Source organism: Carassius auratus, chromosome 3, assembly GCF_003368295.1.
Source record: "Carassius auratus strain Wakin chromosome 3, ASM336829v1, whole genome shotgun sequence".
Lineage (NCBI taxonomy): Eukaryota > Metazoa > Chordata > Actinopteri > Cypriniformes > Cyprinidae > Carassius > Carassius auratus.
In genome coordinates this window covers 7,416,649-7,435,092 of record NC_039245.1, presented here as the reverse complement: position 1 = coordinate 7,435,092, position 18,444 = coordinate 7,416,649, and the positions used below count along the sequence as shown (strand labels likewise).

The 18,444-nt window shown below is 38.0% G+C and overlaps 1 protein-coding gene across 3 annotated transcripts; it reads right to left on the bottom strand.

Annotated features, from left to right (window-relative positions):
* Window positions 1-1,588: 1,588 nt before the first annotated feature.
* Window positions 1,589-17,415, bottom strand: brsk1b (BR serine/threonine kinase 1b). 3 transcript variants are annotated; one of them, XM_026206408.1, is made up of 19 exons: window positions 16,016-17,415; window positions 14,558-14,652; window positions 14,089-14,174; window positions 13,767-13,907; window positions 12,863-12,979; window positions 12,749-12,782; window positions 12,561-12,629; window positions 12,219-12,365; window positions 11,905-11,936; window positions 11,258-11,422; window positions 10,917-11,014; window positions 9,447-9,597; window positions 8,468-8,528; window positions 7,400-8,003; window positions 7,275-7,323; window positions 6,041-6,164; window positions 4,312-4,525; window positions 4,141-4,230; window positions 1,589-3,444 (listed from the first exon to the last, which is right to left on the bottom strand). In XM_026206408.1, the coding sequence occupies exons 1-19, from the start codon at window positions 16,101-16,103 to the stop codon at window positions 3,227-3,229; spliced, it is 2,583 nt and encodes an 860-aa protein (XP_026062193.1). In that variant the 5' UTR covers window positions 16,104-17,415; the 3' UTR covers window positions 1,589-3,226. The 3 variants fall into 3 exon arrangements, with proteins under 3 accessions (XP_026062193.1, XP_026062204.1, XP_026062211.1); XM_026206419.1 differs by having other exon boundaries at window positions 7,400-7,682; window positions 16,016-17,414; XM_026206426.1 differs by lacking the exons at window positions 14,089-14,174; window positions 16,016-17,415.
* Window positions 17,416-18,444: the final 1,029 nt, after the last annotated feature.

The following is an 18,444-nucleotide window of genomic DNA, read 5'->3' as shown; positions in this document are numbered from 1 at the left end:
GGAGAATTTATCAATCTCCTTTTATAAAATGTGATTTAATCTTTTTTGCTGAAAGATATTTCTTTATATTATTTTGGCAGAAACCTTTTGGTTAATTACTTTCTGTTTTCACATGATATGTATATATCACTTTCCAAATTCATCTCCACTTCTATATTTATATAAACAAATTATGTTACCATAGAAATGAAATGGGGAACAGGGTAATTAAGAAATATAATGGCACAGATTTTTTTTTTAAATTGTTTATTGTTCTTTATCACAGGCAATAATAATAGTGCACTTTCTTTTTTTTTATTATAACACAAGACATTTATTTTCTTGCCATTTTCCCCTCCAATTTAATGACTTGCATTTCTTATGAAAAAAAGTTCCTACTGTGTGCAACGGGGAAGAAAGAGTACAGCTTTACAATCTTAAGAGGAGTATTCAGTAATGACGACAGAGATAATCACTAATCATCAGGTGAATATAGAATGAATAAAGAATGAAGATATGAGTAATATTTTCTGTTTACAATGAACAGAGATGAGGGAGGGGGAGCATACATTGGGGGCAGGCAGGGTGTATGTATATAATGAGAGAAGAGGGAAGGGGATGGTCTAAAGTATAATTTTATGACTGGGATGCAGGAGCAGGATGAGGTATATAATGTATGGTAAATAAGTGAAGACTAATGATACATATGAAATGTGATACGTGTGCTGTAAGTGTTAGGCGAGTATCAAAAACAGAATATCATTCAGTGCATTATGTGAAAGGGAGAAGGAGGAGAGAATGGACATGTAGAGCAGGAGAGTGTCATGAACACAGAGAAAGCATGTGGGGTGTATTTCACATTCACTCAGAGCTGGTGTCCAGACAGTCTGTTTTTGCACACTCCCAGACGTATCCTGCCTGAGAACTAACAGAATTGAATATAGAACGTCTTCAGGGTTTTGCTCTGGCGTTTCCTCTGCCCCTGCGAGTGACCGGGCATGTTTGAGAGCACACGTGCTGAACGTTTTGTACATGTGGATTTAAGGCATTTGGAGTGTACTAAAATAAGAATGTACCCCGTATTATATCTAATGATCAATGCTCCTAAACATTCAAGACTAGTGAAATATATTCAATGTGTTATTGAAAAACCAGGAGTGGGCAGGAGTGTATGTGATGGCTGCGGGATGGTGACAGAGGGAGGACCAGAGCAAAATCTTGCTTTGCATTCAGTGCTCCTTACATCAGGAAAAGAGTGGACTGGAGAGAGGAAGAGAGAGAGATGAGCATTACGGTCAGATTCTGGGCTTAAGGGCAGAGGCTCATTGGAGAAAGAGCTTTTAAGTGGATATTCAGGATCAGGTTCCCCCCATTCACAAATGTAATGAGCTAAAAAGCCCCACTGATCCTGAGTCTGCACTTATGAGAGCACTTCACCGATTCCCATGGGTGGCCGAGGAAAGGGACAACTATTTGTTTGAATACAATTCTATCTTTAGGACAGTGCATTCCAGTATGTATGTCCAGTTATCATTCATTCTGTTTCATATTGTCAGTTTTGAGAAGGAGAGTCTTCTTGTGTGTGTGTGTGTGTGTGTGTGTGTGTGTGTGTGTGTGTGTGTGTGTGTGTGTGTGTGTGAAAAAAGAATACTGCTCGCATTTTGTACAAAGGGCTGGCCCGGTACACACGAGTCCGAAACTTTGGGCTCTTGTCTGGGTAACATTCTCAAAGAGGAAGAGTGAACACAGCAGGCCTTCTTCTTATTCCCTCTGTTTTGTTCCACTGCTTCCATAAGGTTCACTTTAGTCTTTACGTCATACATCCAGGAAGGTTCTGAAGTATTTTCCCCATGGGAGACATCCAAGGCATAGAATCTTTGCTTGGATGATTTTCAAAGTTTTTCTCCAGCTTTCTCCTTTGTGAGTTTGCTTCTTTTTTATTTAAAATGAAATGAAAATGAGATGGGTAATCTTAGGCTTTGTTTTTAAAATATTTGGGAACAGACAGAAGAAGGCAGATTATCTTCCATTTTGAAATCATTTTGACTTTACCAGCAACACCCAACACTAATCCAAACCAAATAAATAAATACATAAATAAATACATAAATAAAATATGAATATGAAAATATGAATCAAATTAAATAAATATCTTTAAATAAATAAATTACAATTTAACATGTTTGACATTCACTTCATTTTGTTGTCGGAAATATTTCACATCTCAGCTCTAAAATATAATATAAATATCGAAGTGGAAACCAAAAAAATAATTTTTTTGGACTACCCCTTATTATGGAAGCTTTACCAGGAGTCACATGAGAAAACAGCGGAGTCTTCCCGCTGTCTCTATGTATGACACAAGGGAGTGACTGGCTATTTCGTTCCTCTTGTTTAGTCTCCATGTGAATGTGTCAAAGGAAATTCACTCTCTGCTGCATATCTGAAACTGACTGATTACTTGTTCAGGAGTTCAGGATCTACAGCACAAGGTTGAACAATCAGTGTTAAACATAGCCAATATCTTCAGAACTTAACATCTCGCTAAACGCACCGTCTGTCCTCAAATCATAAAGGTATAGTCACATAAGACTCTACTAGCATCTTGGGTTAAAAATTTTGATTCCCGTTTTAACAAATCCCTATTCTTTTCTTTACATGGTGTTCTAGAAATCCTTTTTTGTGCTCCAAGTGGTGTTAAGAACAAAGAACTTCCCTCTTTTTCCCGACATATTTGCTTTCTCTACCTCAAACAACTCTTTGTGATTTTCTGATGGATCATTGCTTATGATAATGATGATGATGATGATACGTTTAGAGACCTGACACATTTTCTTTCCTGTCCCACTTAGTGTTTGTTCCTTCTTGTATAGTTTGTTGGCATTAGATCACAGGATGTTCATCGGTATATAAATCTCCTTGTTTGTACTGTATGAATTCATTTATAGCCAGAGTTTATATTAAGCGATACATCTTGCTTCCACTTTTCAAATCCTTTGTTCCTAAGAAGGTAATTTTTTTCATCAGACGATTATTTGCATGTAAGAACACTTCCATGTGGATAGACTCCTGAATCTCTTATTGTTGCAGTTGAATCCCAGGGTTTCCGCTAGTAATGTTAAAATCAAGATCGAGTATAAACCTGTTGTTGTGTACTGTGCAGATGGACTATGAGGGAGTCGTGTCTAGGGGGAATTGAGAGCGGGGATTGTCCCCATCCGCTCAAAAGCTTGTCTGATTAGTTCACTTAGGGCTGAGACTGGGTCCCATTTGAGGAAAGGAGGCGAGTTTTATCCTTGCCAGACCCCTTCCTTTGTAGTACACCCGCACTACCACCAATACTGCTCCCTTCTCCTCGATCGCTGCGCTCTGCTCGCTCACCGCGATCACCTCCGCCCTCCGAGCGACGAGAGTTCTGACGGGTCGGTGTGCTGGGTGGGCGAGACGAAAGCCCATTTTTCTCATCTGGGAGAAGAAAAACATAAAACATGAAAAAAAAATTCACAAATGAATTTTTGTTTCAGAGTTTGATACGTGGTACATTATGAAATTTGAAACCTTCACATTTATCTAATAAAAATAAGATAAAAGATCTAAAAACCAAACAAAAAAAAAAGGCGACAAATTAATTTTAGTTTTAGATTTTGGTACATGGTATATTATAAAATGTGAAACCTTCACATTTTGCCTGCATTATGCATGAAAATGCCACTGGATATTTACTTAAAGATAAAGTTTAATGTTGGGTTTTTGGGTCATTTTTAAATGTAAAACTTTATATAGTGCTTTATACAATGCAACATGTGTGAAAGCAGCTTTATAGTTTTAACAGGAAAACAGTGTCGATAAATCAAGAGGACAATAGTAAACAGTAAATTTTTCAGTTACAGTCAGTTCATCAATGATTCAGTGATGCCACTGTCCAGCTCAGTTCAGTTCTCTTAATAGTGTCTATGCAATCAAATATTGGCAGGAATTAAGTGTACATTCGTTCTTATAGAGTAAAACTATTGTAAATACAAAGTACAAAAGAATATATAATAAAATGAAATGGGTAGGGGAGTCTAAATAAAAATGTATTAAAATATATGAATACTTGTTGTGTATGAGTAGATGTTTTTTTTTGGGGGGGGGGGGGGGGTGTTGGCATGGAGCATTCACCTGCAAGCGCCTGCACAGAGGGCTGGTCATGTGTACTGAGAAGCTGAGCTTGAATGGTCTCTACCACTCTTTTAAACCTGCGACTAGGACCTGAAAAACAGTATTATCACATTTGTAGAAATGACAGCATGTACAGACTCATGACACTGACTCTCTCGTCTTTTTAAATACCTGATAACAGGGTGAAGGTGACGCTGTAGATGCCAGTCTCTCGCCTTCCCTCCCTTTCTCTCTCTTTTTCCCTCTCTCGTTCTCTCTCTCCCTCAGAAAAGGCGATGTCAACCTGAAATTTGACAGGCTTCTGGAAGACAGACGTTCCTCCGGAGGACTTGTACTCCGCACGGAAACTTGTCTGAGAGATGACACTGTGACTCAGGGAGGGAATCTAGAGGAGAACAGAGAAACACATCAAAGTTCACATCCTCAAAAAAGAATGAACAACGCTTAAATTAAGTGAAGAGGAAGAGGAAGAGGAAGAGGAAACAACTAGCTTACAAACCCTATTCCAAAAAAGTCTGTACGAATTGTGATTAAAAAAGTAATGGAATAATTTACAAATCTCATTCATTTATATTTTATTCACAATAGAATATAGATAGCATATCAAATGTTGAAAGTGAGACATTTTGAAATGCCATACAAAAAAATATTGGCTCATTTTTGATTTCATGAGAGCTACCCATTCCAAAAAAGTTGGGACAGGTAGCAATAAGAGGCTGGAAAAGTTAAATGTACATATAAGAAACAGCTGGAGGATCAATTTGCAACTTATTAGGTCAACGGGCAACATGATTGGGTGTAAAAAGAGCCTCTCAGAGTGGCAGTGTCTCTCAGAAGTCAAGATGGGCAGAGGATCACCAATTCCCCCAATGCTGCGGGGAAAAATAGCAAAAATTGCAAAGAGTTTGAAGTTATCATCATCTACAGTGCATAATATCATCCAAAGATTCAGAGAATCTGGAACAATCTCTGTGCGTAAGGGTCAAGAAGGGACAGAAAACATTGTTGTTGAACACAATCCGTGCCATTCACTGTTGCCGGCTAAATCTCTATAGGTCAAAAAAGAAGCCATATCTAAACATGATCCAAAAGAGCAGGTGTTTTCTCTGGGCCAAGGCTCATTTAAAATGGACTGTGGCAAAGCGGAAAACTGTTCTGTGGTCAGAGGAATCAAAATGTGAAGTTATTTTTGGAAAACTGGGACGTCATGTCATCTGGACTTAAGAGGACAAGGACAACCAAGTTGTTATCAGCGCTCAGCTGGATTTCTGATGGTATGGGGTTGCATGAGTGTGTGTGTCATGGCCAGCTTACACATCTGGAAAGGCACCATCAATGGTGGAAGGTATATCCAAGTTCTAGAACAACATATGCTCCCATCCAGACGTCGTCTCTTTCAGGGAAGACCTTGCATTTTCCAACACGTCAATGCCAGACCACAAACTGCATCAATTACAACATCATGGCTGCATAGAAGAAAGATCCTGGTACTGAAATGACCAGCCTGCAGTCCAGATCTTTCACCCATAGAAAACATTTGGCGGATCATAAAGAGGAAGATGCGACAAAGAAGACCCAAGACATTTAAGCAACTACCCTGTATTAGACAAGAATGGGACAAGATTCCTCTTCCTAAACTTGAGCAACTTGTCTCCTCAGTCCCCAGACGTTTGCAGACTGTTATAAAAAGAAGTGAGATGTGTTGATGCCATGAAATTTTAAATCAACTTTTTTTTTCCCTTTACATTTGCTCAGTTTAATCATTTGATATGTCATCTATGTTGTATTCTAAATAAAATATTGAAATTTGAAACTTCCACATCATTGCATTGTTTTTATTCACAATTTGTACATTGTCCCAATTTTTTTGGAATCAGGTTTGTATTAAAATGATACTAACCGATAGGAAGGCATGGACAATGTCAGCCTTGATTGAGCTTAGTGGCTTGTCTCTGATCACCACAAATATTTGCTCTTCCCTTTCCAGACTGATGAAATTTCCAAACCAAGACTTCTTTGCCAGCCTATAGAAAAAGATCAAATTATATGCAGATTAATACACAAAATGTACATTACACATGCAGTTTCATATCTCTCATTCTACAGCAAATACACATTATGGACGTTTTAACAGCATAAATGGATCTAATTATTTGGATAAATTATCTTTGAACAGTGGTGTAAAGTATTTGAGTAAATGTAATTAGTTACTGTACTTGAGTATCTTTTTATATACTCTGTAAATTAATTCTGTAATTTTATTCCACTACATTTCTGAATGAGTATCTGAACTCTTTACTCCATTACATTTGTTATGAGTGTTGCACTTAGCTTTTTTTCCACCAGTTTATTTCCGCTACAAAAGCAGTGATATCGCCACAACTAAAGTACAATATCTTGTGCGTTTTGCCCTTACCAAAATTGTCAACAAGGCTACTTTACATGAATGGCAGTTTCTTAGTAAGTAGTTGTGAATCACATGTGTTTTATATTTGAGATGAGGACATGACTGCAACCACTGCAAGAAGGCTTTTTTTTTTTTTTGAGGTGTTCAGTTTTTTATTTTGGTTTTAGAAAATAAATAAGATTGCTCTACTCACAAATCAGCTCTTACTTGTATTTCACTGGCTTGTTCTTTAACTAGTGCTTCTTTGATTCTATGTTTAGTATAAGTGAAATAATAAGCACTTTTTAAATCAGATACTCTTTTACTCAAGTTGTTTTGGAATAGGTAACTTGTAATGGAGTTTTTTTTGTATCTGTACTTTTACTCAAGTATGGTTTTCAGGCACTCTTTTCACCTCTGTATTTGAAAATACTTTTGCAAGGGTCTTCTCAGCTGCCTTCATTCCTAGAATTGTACATGTTCAGGGAAAAGTAGCCAAATATGCTGCAAAAGCTTCAGAACATGCACACTGAATCGTAGTTTTTGCTGTGTCAACACTGAACGTATAACACACAGCACATGTAAAATGCACCAACATTAAAATTTTGTAATTGTTTTATTTAATGTCTGATTACAAATAAACCAATAAATTACTATTATTAAAATTCTACTTTGTGTAAATAGATGTAAAATGAAACACTAAAAATTACAACCAGTGGTTTTTAAAAGCCTGAAGCGAAATACTTACTCTGGGCTGGACTCTGGAGTTAAACTGGACATATCTTCTGACGTAGGAACTAATGAAACAGATAAAAAAATGTTACAATGATGTTTGACTCAGTGACAACAATAATAAGGCGATGCTCCTCTCACCCTGTAGCCTTCGGCGGTGGAAGCGTGGCGAACCCAGCAGGTTGTTCTTGAAGGAGTTGAGGCGTGTCCTCCAGTGGGCTGAACTACTGGCAGCCATTCCACCACTTCCCCCAGGACTGGAGGGTGGGGTTAGGGAGATGGAACCTCCGCCCACACCACCACCTCCTTCAGCTCGTGAGGAGGAAGAAGAGGAGGAGGAGGAGGGCGGGGTGGGAGGGGGGTGCTGAGGATGGTGCACAGGGGTCCCCAGAGGGGTGGGGAGTGGGGAGCCCTGTGGGGTGACCTGCGACACATTGGGAGAGTTAGGATAGATGGTCTTAGTGACAGACTTCAGGACAGAAGGAGTAGGGAAGAAGAAGCGAGGGACGGGGGACAGGTGCGGAGAGGGGGAGGGTGAAGGAGACGGAGGATTCTGCAGGGGGAGGGACTTCATAGACTGCAGGTGGGGACGGTCAGAGGCTGCTTTTGAGGGTAGGGTCTGGGTTTTTTGGTCAGCCACACGTTGGGATGCCCGGGCTGTGGTGGAACTTCCTGCTTTGGGGTCTTTGGACTGGGTGGTGGAAGCAGTGGTGACTTCAGTTTGGCTGAAAGTGAAAACTGGGCTCTGACAGGTAGGAAGAGAAAGGACAGAAGGATGGAGAGGGAAAGAGGAATGGAGAGATGGACACAGCAATGGTCATGAGCGTTAATGATAGATATGGGTATATGATTATTAACATTAGAATTAAACTGAGAAGAGTTAGAAAAATGATGCATAGCTCACTGAGAAGCATGTAAAAAATTTTAGTATAAATTAGTAAAAAATAATTAGGTTGTTAATTAATGTGCAAAATGCAAGTTAAAACAAGCTCAATGTTTTTGTGTGTGTTTGGTGTGGATAATGACTCCAGTATGAGGACAGTATGAGATAGATGAACATAAAAAGAGCAGCTGAATCCAGTTCAGCTTTTGCTATTCATACCACAATAACAAGAACAAGCACAATACCTTTCACCGTTGTAAACTGAGCTCTACATAGTAGTATTATACTTCTAATTCAATATCAGTTAAAGGTGAGGAGCAACTTACTCGAGGGCTGCTGAGGGGACTGGATGAGAGGCCTGTTGAAGCTCCGCTAACTGACCGAGACCTATCAGAACACCAGGACATATCAGTCAAACACCCCTTCATGCTCATAGATATATACATTTTCTTACAAACACACACCTAGTGTAAATAAAACTCTTAGTTGGGAATTCACTAGGAATGAATTGCACCAGCTAATAGTGCTGTTTATTTGCATGCTCTACACAGTGGTTCTCTACATAATTTTTTATCATTTGGCCATCGTTTGATGAATTAAGACCATTTTACGTAGTACGCAGCAATTGCAAGTTAATTTTGAATCTGAGAGATATGAGCAGGAAGCGTCGGCCTGCGTTCACAAGAGTCCAGGCGCTCTGTCATGCACAAACTACTAGCAGTGCACAAAGTTTGGGGGTTTTTTCAACTACTGTGTGTCATTGATCAATCAAAATGTAGTATAATCACAACCATTACTTAGCTTTTACAGGGTCAAAAAATAACAAGGAAGATGATATAATACTAGCTGTTACTGATTTTCCTGCGCTCTATGATGCCTAAATGTAACATACATGTAATTTTAACCTTGGAAGTTTTGTTTTATTTTCTTTCACTTACATACAACAAAAATACAATATTCATATATTATCCCTGATGAATAATATGTTTCACTCACAAGTACAAGCACTTCATTTTTGTACACATCAGAAAAAAACTACCATGTACCATGTAACATTCCCTTCAATGTTGCCATGATTAAAGATCAATAGAAAATGCACACAAATAGATCTTTTCAATAACATTATAAGAGGCAAACCACTTTATTGTTAATGAGGTAGATCTATAACCAGTCTAGTTTATGTAGAATAAATAAATAAATGTGCAAGAGAGCATAGTTAAATGCACAATATTGCACAGTAAAAAGTATTTTTTGTGCAAAAATATCCATAGTTCTGCAACACATCAGTGAATTTTTTGCATGTACCTCTGGCTATGTGCAGAGGTATCCAGTGCTCTGCGGGGAGGTGTTGGAGAGCCCTGATCTGTCACACTGAGTACCTCCAGACTCTTTCTCTCCGGCCGACAGCGCCCATGACGGGTCAACATGGGGGAGTCCACCCGCTTACGGGGAGGATCTGATCACACAACCACAATCACAAACATACATCCACTGTAACACAAACATCTACTGTGTACTCTTCTTGAGTACACAGTCACATTTCAAACCTTACTATATCTATGATGAAATCTAAGGTTTGTTTATATATATATATATATATATATATATATATATATATATATAATCATGGCATGACAGTAAAATGATAGACAGTAACATATTATGGTTGCATAGTTTGTTAAAAAAATCAGAATGCAATTATTTTCTCATATTTTGGCAAGATTCTGTAAGATTTTTACCGCAATATGATAAACACTTAACATCTGACAATTTGTTGCAGCTTTGATTTTGAGGCAAAATGGACAAAAAATTACATAGAAATAAAGTGTGCAAAAAAACTACAAAATTGTGAGTTAAGCCTATGCCTTTTTTCAAATTAACGTTTGGCCCACACTCATATAAAGAACAACTCAGAACTCTTTCAGTTTAATTAAATAACAAAATAAAAAATTAAGTTCTTTTCATTTTCGTATTGTACCTGACACTTAAAGGGGACTCAACTCTCTTTAGTCCACTTCACTTCAGTTAAGTGTCTCAGTCCACTTTACATTCATAAATTTGTATTATTATTGTTATTAGCTTTTTGACATTACAGCAGTAATTATTTCAATGGTAATATATTTCCATCTTAATTTTTTTTTTACTTTCACATGTTAAACCTTCAAGCTGGAAAACTGCTGTTGTGATTACAATTACAGGAATGTAACAATGTAACAAAAGGTTGTTGTTCTCGGTGCACAACTTTTATTTTGATTATATAAAATTTATTTCAATTCATTGTATAGCCCTATAAGAGAGAGACATGTATTTCAAATAATAAGCCTCTTCATAAACAAAATGTATGCAAGTAAATGGAAAATGTCAAAAATCACGTCGTTGCCAGATTGACAACTTTTCATTCATTTGTTCTGTAAACATTAGGAAGTCCATTTCTGATCCAACCTGCAGCACCTGCTCTTATACTCGCTACGCTGCCCTAATAACCACATGCTACGACTTCCCTGTCAACCTCCTAATGATGATGATTCTCCACCTTGAAGTCTCCTTTTAGTCCTGGTCTGGTCTTGACATGTTTATTTTGGGGAACAAGCCCTCAATATGTTACATTTACAAATCACTGATGTTTGCCTTAAAGCTCTTAAATGAAGCTGGCTTACTTTCAGGCCTAAAGCACCAGCGTGCTTTCTAGGTCACCAGATATTCTCAGGGTGTTCAGTGACAAGCTTTGAACATGACAGCAACAAGCACAGGCCTGAACTGCAAAAGCTCACTCACCAACATCATTTCTGGGTGGAAGATGTTCATCTTCATAACTAGGGTAGCGCTCCTTTCTGTCCAACAGAAGATAGTAGATCAACTTCTCCTGGTTTTCTCTGGGAAGGGAGAGATGAACTGACCTTCAATGTATTGACAAAAGCATTCTTCAAAATATCTTATCTTCTTTTGGGTTTAACTGAAGAAAGTAAGTCATACATGTTTGGAATGAGTAAAATCATTTTTGAGTGAACTATCCTTTTAAAGTCAGTCGTATCTTGTTTGAAGTACAAATCTTGAGTTTGTGCACTATTCTGTGAATTACAGACTGAGGTGTCACACAGACAGAAGATCAGACTTACTCTTCACACTGCAGGTCTCTGGTGAGCTTGACACGGTCTCTGAAGCAGCCCAGCGAGTGCATGCTCTCCAGAACATCAGGGTCCAGATCTGTAAGAGACAGAATCCTCTTCACACACACACGCCTCGGGGCTGGCTGCTCTGGACACGGCTCGTTCCTGCCACCTCTGAGACAGAAAGACACATAGACACACAAGCAAATCAATGTGGAGTGCACCAAGGGCGTTAGAAACAACATAAAAAAATAAAATCCACTTTTAATGGAATAGTTCTGTTTAACACAGAAGGAGAAATTCTTGAACAGCATAGTAACATTGGCTTTAAAGTTTAAAAAAAGACAAAGAAAATGGTATATTCCAGATCTTCAGGTGACATACAGTATGACGATTTGTGTGAAGAGCAGACCTCTGGCTATACTAGATTGGATGGCAAGATTTTCATTTAAAAGCAACATTCAGTCTCACTGTTGCACAAAATGTTTTGGAGCTTGACAGACACACTATAAAACTGTTATTGTATGAAAAATGCCACTCAAATATTTTTCAAATTCTCGTGGGAAAGAATAACAGCATACAGGTTTGATAAGGCATGAGAGTCGGGAAATAATTATCTTTTCTGAACGGTTCATGGTACTTCACTTGATACTTACTGATACCAGGGGTGCTTTTGTATTTCTTCCAACTGAGAAAAGAAAAAAATCAAGAATGATCATTAACATTCCTTGGCAATACATTTAGAAATTAATACTTTTATTCAGCGAGGATGCATTACATTGATAAAGTGATAAAAAATGGTAAATATATATATAATGTTCATAATAGAAAACAATTCTTTGAAATTATAAGATTGTTTCAAATTTATACCTGTTTTTTACTTTTTATTGGTCAAACAAATGCAGTCTCTTACCAAATGGTAGTGCATATGCACTTTCTATATGGGTGCATTGAGTTTTGTGTTGCATACCGTGAGGCGTTTCTCAGGTTTAACCTCAATCATGCCACGGAGGAGAGCCTGGCAGTCCGGAGGAATGAAGTGAGGCATGTGAAATACACCACTCTTCACCTTCTCCAACAGCTGACGCAGGTTATCATGGTCAAAGGGCAACGCTCCCTGGGAGGTGAAATGTTACAATTCACACACATTTCTAAAGGGGCAACCAAGAGCATAAAGCCTGCATTATCCCTATAATCAATGGCAATTTTGAGACAAAACATTTATTATCCAGCCACTGACAGTTTTAATAAGGCATGTAAATGTGGAGAAAATGTTGGAAATGACAAATATAAGATGCAGCAAGCTTCTCACCACCAGCAGAGCAAAGAGAATGACCCCACAGCTCCATACATCTGCCCGACGTCCATCGTATTTCTCTCCCTGTGAATAAAAAAACCCCACTAAGTTCAGATAAGCACTGATTGTTTTGTAAAATGTGAACCTATGAGACTTATATGTTAAAACATATGGTGCTTTTGCTCTTAGAGCTTTGTCCTTACCCTGATGACCTCAGGACATGCATAATGGGGTGATCTGCAGATACATAATATAGAGTATTAATTCTTCATTATATTTAATACAGTATTAAAAGCACCCAAACTTAAACTACTGACCCACAGCTGGTCTCCAGCAGACTGTCCCCAACCTGTAGGGAGGCCATGCCAAAGTCAGCAATCCTGATATTATTCTTCTCATCAAGCAAGAGGTTTTCAGGCTTTAGATCTCTGTGGCTGGAAAAAAAAATCAGTGACAACACTGTCATATATTTTTGTATATTGTAATATTTCTTTGAGAAAGGTCTGAGAAAAAGATTTTTTTGTGTTGCATACTCTGCAGTACATGTAACAAGAATAAATCACAAAGTTTAGTAATACATACACTTTCTTTATCTGTTTTGTTTTTCATTTTTTCAACATACATTCAATATGCAAAAAATAATAATACTACTGTTTAAAAGTTTGGTGTTGGTAAGATTTGTTCAGCATCATTGCTTCAGTGTCAGTCTTCAGTGTCACATGATCTTTCAGAATTAATTCTAATATGATGATTTTCTGCTCAAGAAACATTTCTTATCAACACTGAAAACAGTTGTGCTGCTTTATATTTTTGTGTAAACCATTATACATGTTTCAGGATTCTTTGATGAATAGAATGTTCAAAAGAACATTTTTAATTCAAAATTGACATATTGTATAACATTATAAATGTTGTTTCATTAATTTAATGCACCCTTACTGAATAAAAGTATTTTCTTTAAAAACTATTTTTTTAATTTTAACAGTAGTTTCTATGTGTACCGTACATATAAAGTAACCCATATATTGAAATAATGCAAGTCAGCTCCGCCTTCTTAACTTGGCCGCACATTTTCATTTCACCACACACATCCACAAATCCCTAATGTCGCAATACTTGCTACAAAATGCTGATTAGGCAGAAATATTAGGGAAAAAATAAGCATGTAAAGGAATCTCTGTGTGCAGCATATTAAATAAAAAGGTAAAAAGAGACATTTACCATATAGAGTGACTGTGACAGAAGTCCAGAGCAGATATAATTTGTTTGAAAAACTTTCGAGCCTCTTTAGGTGTCAATCTGCCTTTCTTTACCAGGTAGTCAAATAACTCCCCACCAGATACATGTTCCAGCACTAGATACCTGAGAGAATGAGAAAGACATTTATGAAACAAATGCACAGAGATACATGCACATGAAATGATACACACAAGCAAACCTCTAAAGGATTCAGGATGTAATTCTGGACAAGACAAAACAAGACAAGACAAGACAAGACAAGGCCATACATGCTTAAGATGTGTGGAGAAGCAGCAATACTTACAGATATTTGTTATTCTCGTACACATCATGCAGTTTTAGGACATGAGGGTGCTCTATTAGTTTAAGAATAGCTATCTCTCTCTCCACCTGCAGAAACGGGGAGAGCGAGGAACACTGAATGAGAGTTCATTAGGAAAAAGGAGCAACCTTTATGTAGGAAATAGCCAAGCAAAGATGATTCCTCTCAACTAAAAGTGAACCAATGTAATCAATAGATTAACAAGAGTCTGACAATCAACAGTAGACATGGACACAAATGACTTAGCAGGGACAGTCTTGCATTTCTTTAGCACAGAACATTAGGCCAGATGCAGCAAATACTGTGTTTAATAAAGCAGTTGGAGTTATGCAGCTGCTGTGCTATTGAAGAGTCACTGTCAATAAGAAAAATCTGCATACGCAGGAGGTGACTGAGAAAAACTAGAACTTTTAGACATTTCCATTGTAAATTCATTGTATGCAAAACTTACTTTCATAAGAACAGACTCTGAGAGCTTTTCTCTGTTAACTATCTTTATGGCCACCTTCTGTCCTGTGATGCAATGAATTCCTAACTTCACCAGACCTGCAAGAGGAACACAGATGGTCATTCTTCGTAGATGCATTTTAAAAGTGGACTACATTCAAATCCAAACGAGATGCACATGAAACAGTAAAAGTAGACAACAGATATCTGCAACATTCATAGACAACATTCTAACATTCTTCAACATTCAGACTGCACAATTTTAAGTAAGCAATTCCCATTTCTATTACACTTGAAAAATGCAGCACTAACAAAAACACTATGACTTATGCATACTCCAAAAAAAAAATCCTAAAAACACACTGCTCATACAGACAGTCAGATAAATCATTATTGGACACCCTCTTTTACTTGCCAAAAAAAAAACAGTCTACATCCTAATGTATGTAGATCTATGTCACTTTTGTGCACATTCATATTTACAATGTGCTGTGTGGCCTTTGCATTCAGAACAGATCGTTGATAAGCAATTGTTAAACCTTAAAACAAACTAGTATCCAGGTTTACCTGACTAGTCTTGTACCTTTGTTAATTACTAGTAATCTAAAAGAGATCATTTTAAATTTTACTAGTACCATTTTACATTAGTATACTACATACTCTTTTCTTAACTAGTTGCTTTACCTGTTTTATAGTTACTGTTAACAAATTGCAGTTTGTTGCAAATCTTGTAAATATTTAAGTCGTTACTTGTTTCATTGAACTAAAGTAGCTGATTCATTACCTACAACACTGTAAAAATCAAGTGAGAAAATAAATGTTAAAACAGTCGAGGAAGTTTCTAGTTTCCCATAAATATGTACCAATATCAAATAAATTAACACTAGTAAAACTACTAGCACAGATATACTAAACTATTGGAATAACTAATAAGGACTAGAATCTATTGAACAGTTACTAGTGAAAGTATTGTTCCAGCTACAAAGGAAAGTGAAAAGTTGAACCACAGTTTCCATTTGTTACAAGTAGCAATGGCATATATGTCTGTCTCTAATGCAATAGCGAAAGTGCAAGTGCCAGCAACCTGGAATAACTGAACAGAAATGCTTAGGACAAGTACAAGCATTGTTAGATATATATAGATTGTATAGATTTAAAAAAAAAGATTGCAGTCTCATTCAGGCTTTGAAACAGCACGAATGAATCACTGCCATTCATGACTCAAAAATAAAAGCCGGAAAGATGAAATAATCTTCCTCCCTCAATCAATGTCCTGTCACTTGCCTCTGTGCCTCATTACATTTCATCAGCTGAAACACCCCTGCAAACACATTAACCGCTTTGCTCATCACCGAATCAACCTTTCAACAGATTAATTCTTTAATGAGACGCGCGAAGAAGAGCAGATTTTATTCCAGTGCATTAACTGAGTGCTAATATCCCAAAGAGGAGCTGCTCTTACCTGTCTGCCCCTTCCCCAGCGTCTTCTCCAGTCGGTAGGGCCCGACATACTGAGCTGCCTGACTCCCCGACAACTCCTTACCGGACATTTCGTTCGACCGAGCTTTTGTGTCACAATATAAGCGAATAAATCAGTGTATTTTCACAACGTATCCCCCGGTGCCTGTCCTGCTCACGTAATAGCTCCGCCGTACAGACATCACAGACGGTGAGCGATGACACAGGGATGCTGAGACGTGATGTCAGTGCCGTGGCCTACTCCCAAACATCTGCCGTCTCCTTAAAGTTCGTGGAAATGGATCGGTTACATTTTCCGTTCGAAAATATCAAAAATAAACAGAGTTGCTTATCCAGCCGAGCCTATTAATACGCCACACTTCAGCAGTTGTTGAGACTTACACGGCCTGGGGCTGCTGTTGGATGAATGATGAGGGGACACGATTAAATCTGGGCCGATGGGCTAGCTACTATATGACTACATCAGATAATAGGTGTGAATGATACTAAAATGATTATGAATATAGAAGACAGGTAAAGATAACAGGAATAATAGGCAGCCTGGTTCGGTCATCAGTTTGTTTTCGCCGGTATCTTATTTTTAAAATTATATTCATGTAGACTCCCGTTGTTGCCAAACTGCAAGTATTTATTAAAAACTTGCCCACATCTATTCTGCGAAAAGAACCGCACATCCGGTTTGTGACACCTTGCACGTATTATGTCTAAGATTAAGTGAATCTTTCTTCTGCTACTGACTCTCCAAAGTGTTTCGTTTTAGTTTGATAAATGTTTGGATGTAAAGGATGAGCGTCCCGACGTGCCTGATATAAACTACGGTATATTCCAGGCCTCACATCCGGAAATACGGGAGAATTACTCGGGAGAAAACAGCCACCCTTTCGCAAAAGGAACCCTCGGTGACTTCCGTCACATGAATCCGCCAATTAATCCACCGAGCGCGTTCCACATTGCGCTTTTGTAAACTATAGTGTTTGCGCAGAAATCCCTGGCTTTATTAGTACGGAGCACATATTGCTGGTCAAAATACAAGCATCTTTAACTACCGTAGGGAGCCTCCTCTCCCCTCCCTCCCTCCCTCCTGCTCGCGCGCGCTGGCTATGTGCACATCACAGCATCTTCTCGCGCTCTCCTCCCGTCGCCTCGGCTACAGCGCGTGGAGTCATTCTGTCGAGTTTGCGTTACAGTCGCTGGAAACTGTCTGGCTTTAATCCGTTCGCTTCTGTTGCCTTGTGACCGCGATGATAGTAGTCCCTCTGTCAGTGGGGCCTTTCTCTGGTTTCTCGCGTTCACTCTGCCTGTATTCCTTCTCCCCATCCGACACGACACGAGCAGCATCAGCATCCGGGTTCTGCGCTGCTTGCGTCCCCTCCCTTACGCGATTCCCATCGAACATGCTCGTCATAGCCCCCCATCCCATTTCCGCCCGAGAACACGTCCCTCACATTATTGAACTCATTCCGCACATTATTGTCATTGGGCAGCACATCTGTCCTTTTTTTTATGAAATATTTTAAGATCATTTGTTATCATATTTATAGACTAGAAGCCCCATCTACATTGACCTTTTTTTTAATATGACCACAATCTTGCAGGAATATCCATATTTGATGATTGTAGTTTTTTGCACAGTGGTTTTCAGTATTTTTACATGTAGACCTGCATTAAGCAGACATTTAGCGACAGGTACAGAATTCTTAAGAGCTGACTCTTTACTCATTTTCAAGAAACATCTAAAGACTCATCCTTTTCGCCAGCACTTAACCAACTAATACTATTACTTATATTGTCTTTCATATATTGATTTAAAAAAAAAAACTTGTCATGGCACTTGTATGCTGTTGTTGTTCTCTTGTTGATATGATTGCTTCTATTGTTCTCATTTGTAAGTCGCTTTGGATAAAAGCGTCTGCTAAATGATTAAATGTAAATGTTAAGAGATCCAATAATTTTAGTAGTTTGTAAAAAAATAGATAGATAGATAGATAGATAGATAGATAGATAGATAGATAGATAGATAGATAGATAGATAGATAGATAGATAGATAGATAGATAGATTGATTGATTGATTGATTAGAGGGGACAAGTTGCACTTTTTGTTTTCTTTCTATTGCTACAAATTAAGGACCATCCATGCAGTTCAATGTGTGAACACAGGGTCGCAGTAGAGACATAGACATATAGCGTGTTCTGCAAGCAAGAAGTTAGTGGAAAACTTTCCCAACATAATACCCATTTATTTATTTTTATTTATTTATTTTATTTTTTGGGGGGGGGGTTATTTCTTGATCTCACCCAAAAACATTAGGCATAGCGAAATGTTGGGAGTAACGTCTAGTCCAATCTTTATCAAGCGGTCTTAGTCCAGACAGCAGGGGGCATTGATATAGCTCTTTGAGATTTGTATTGGT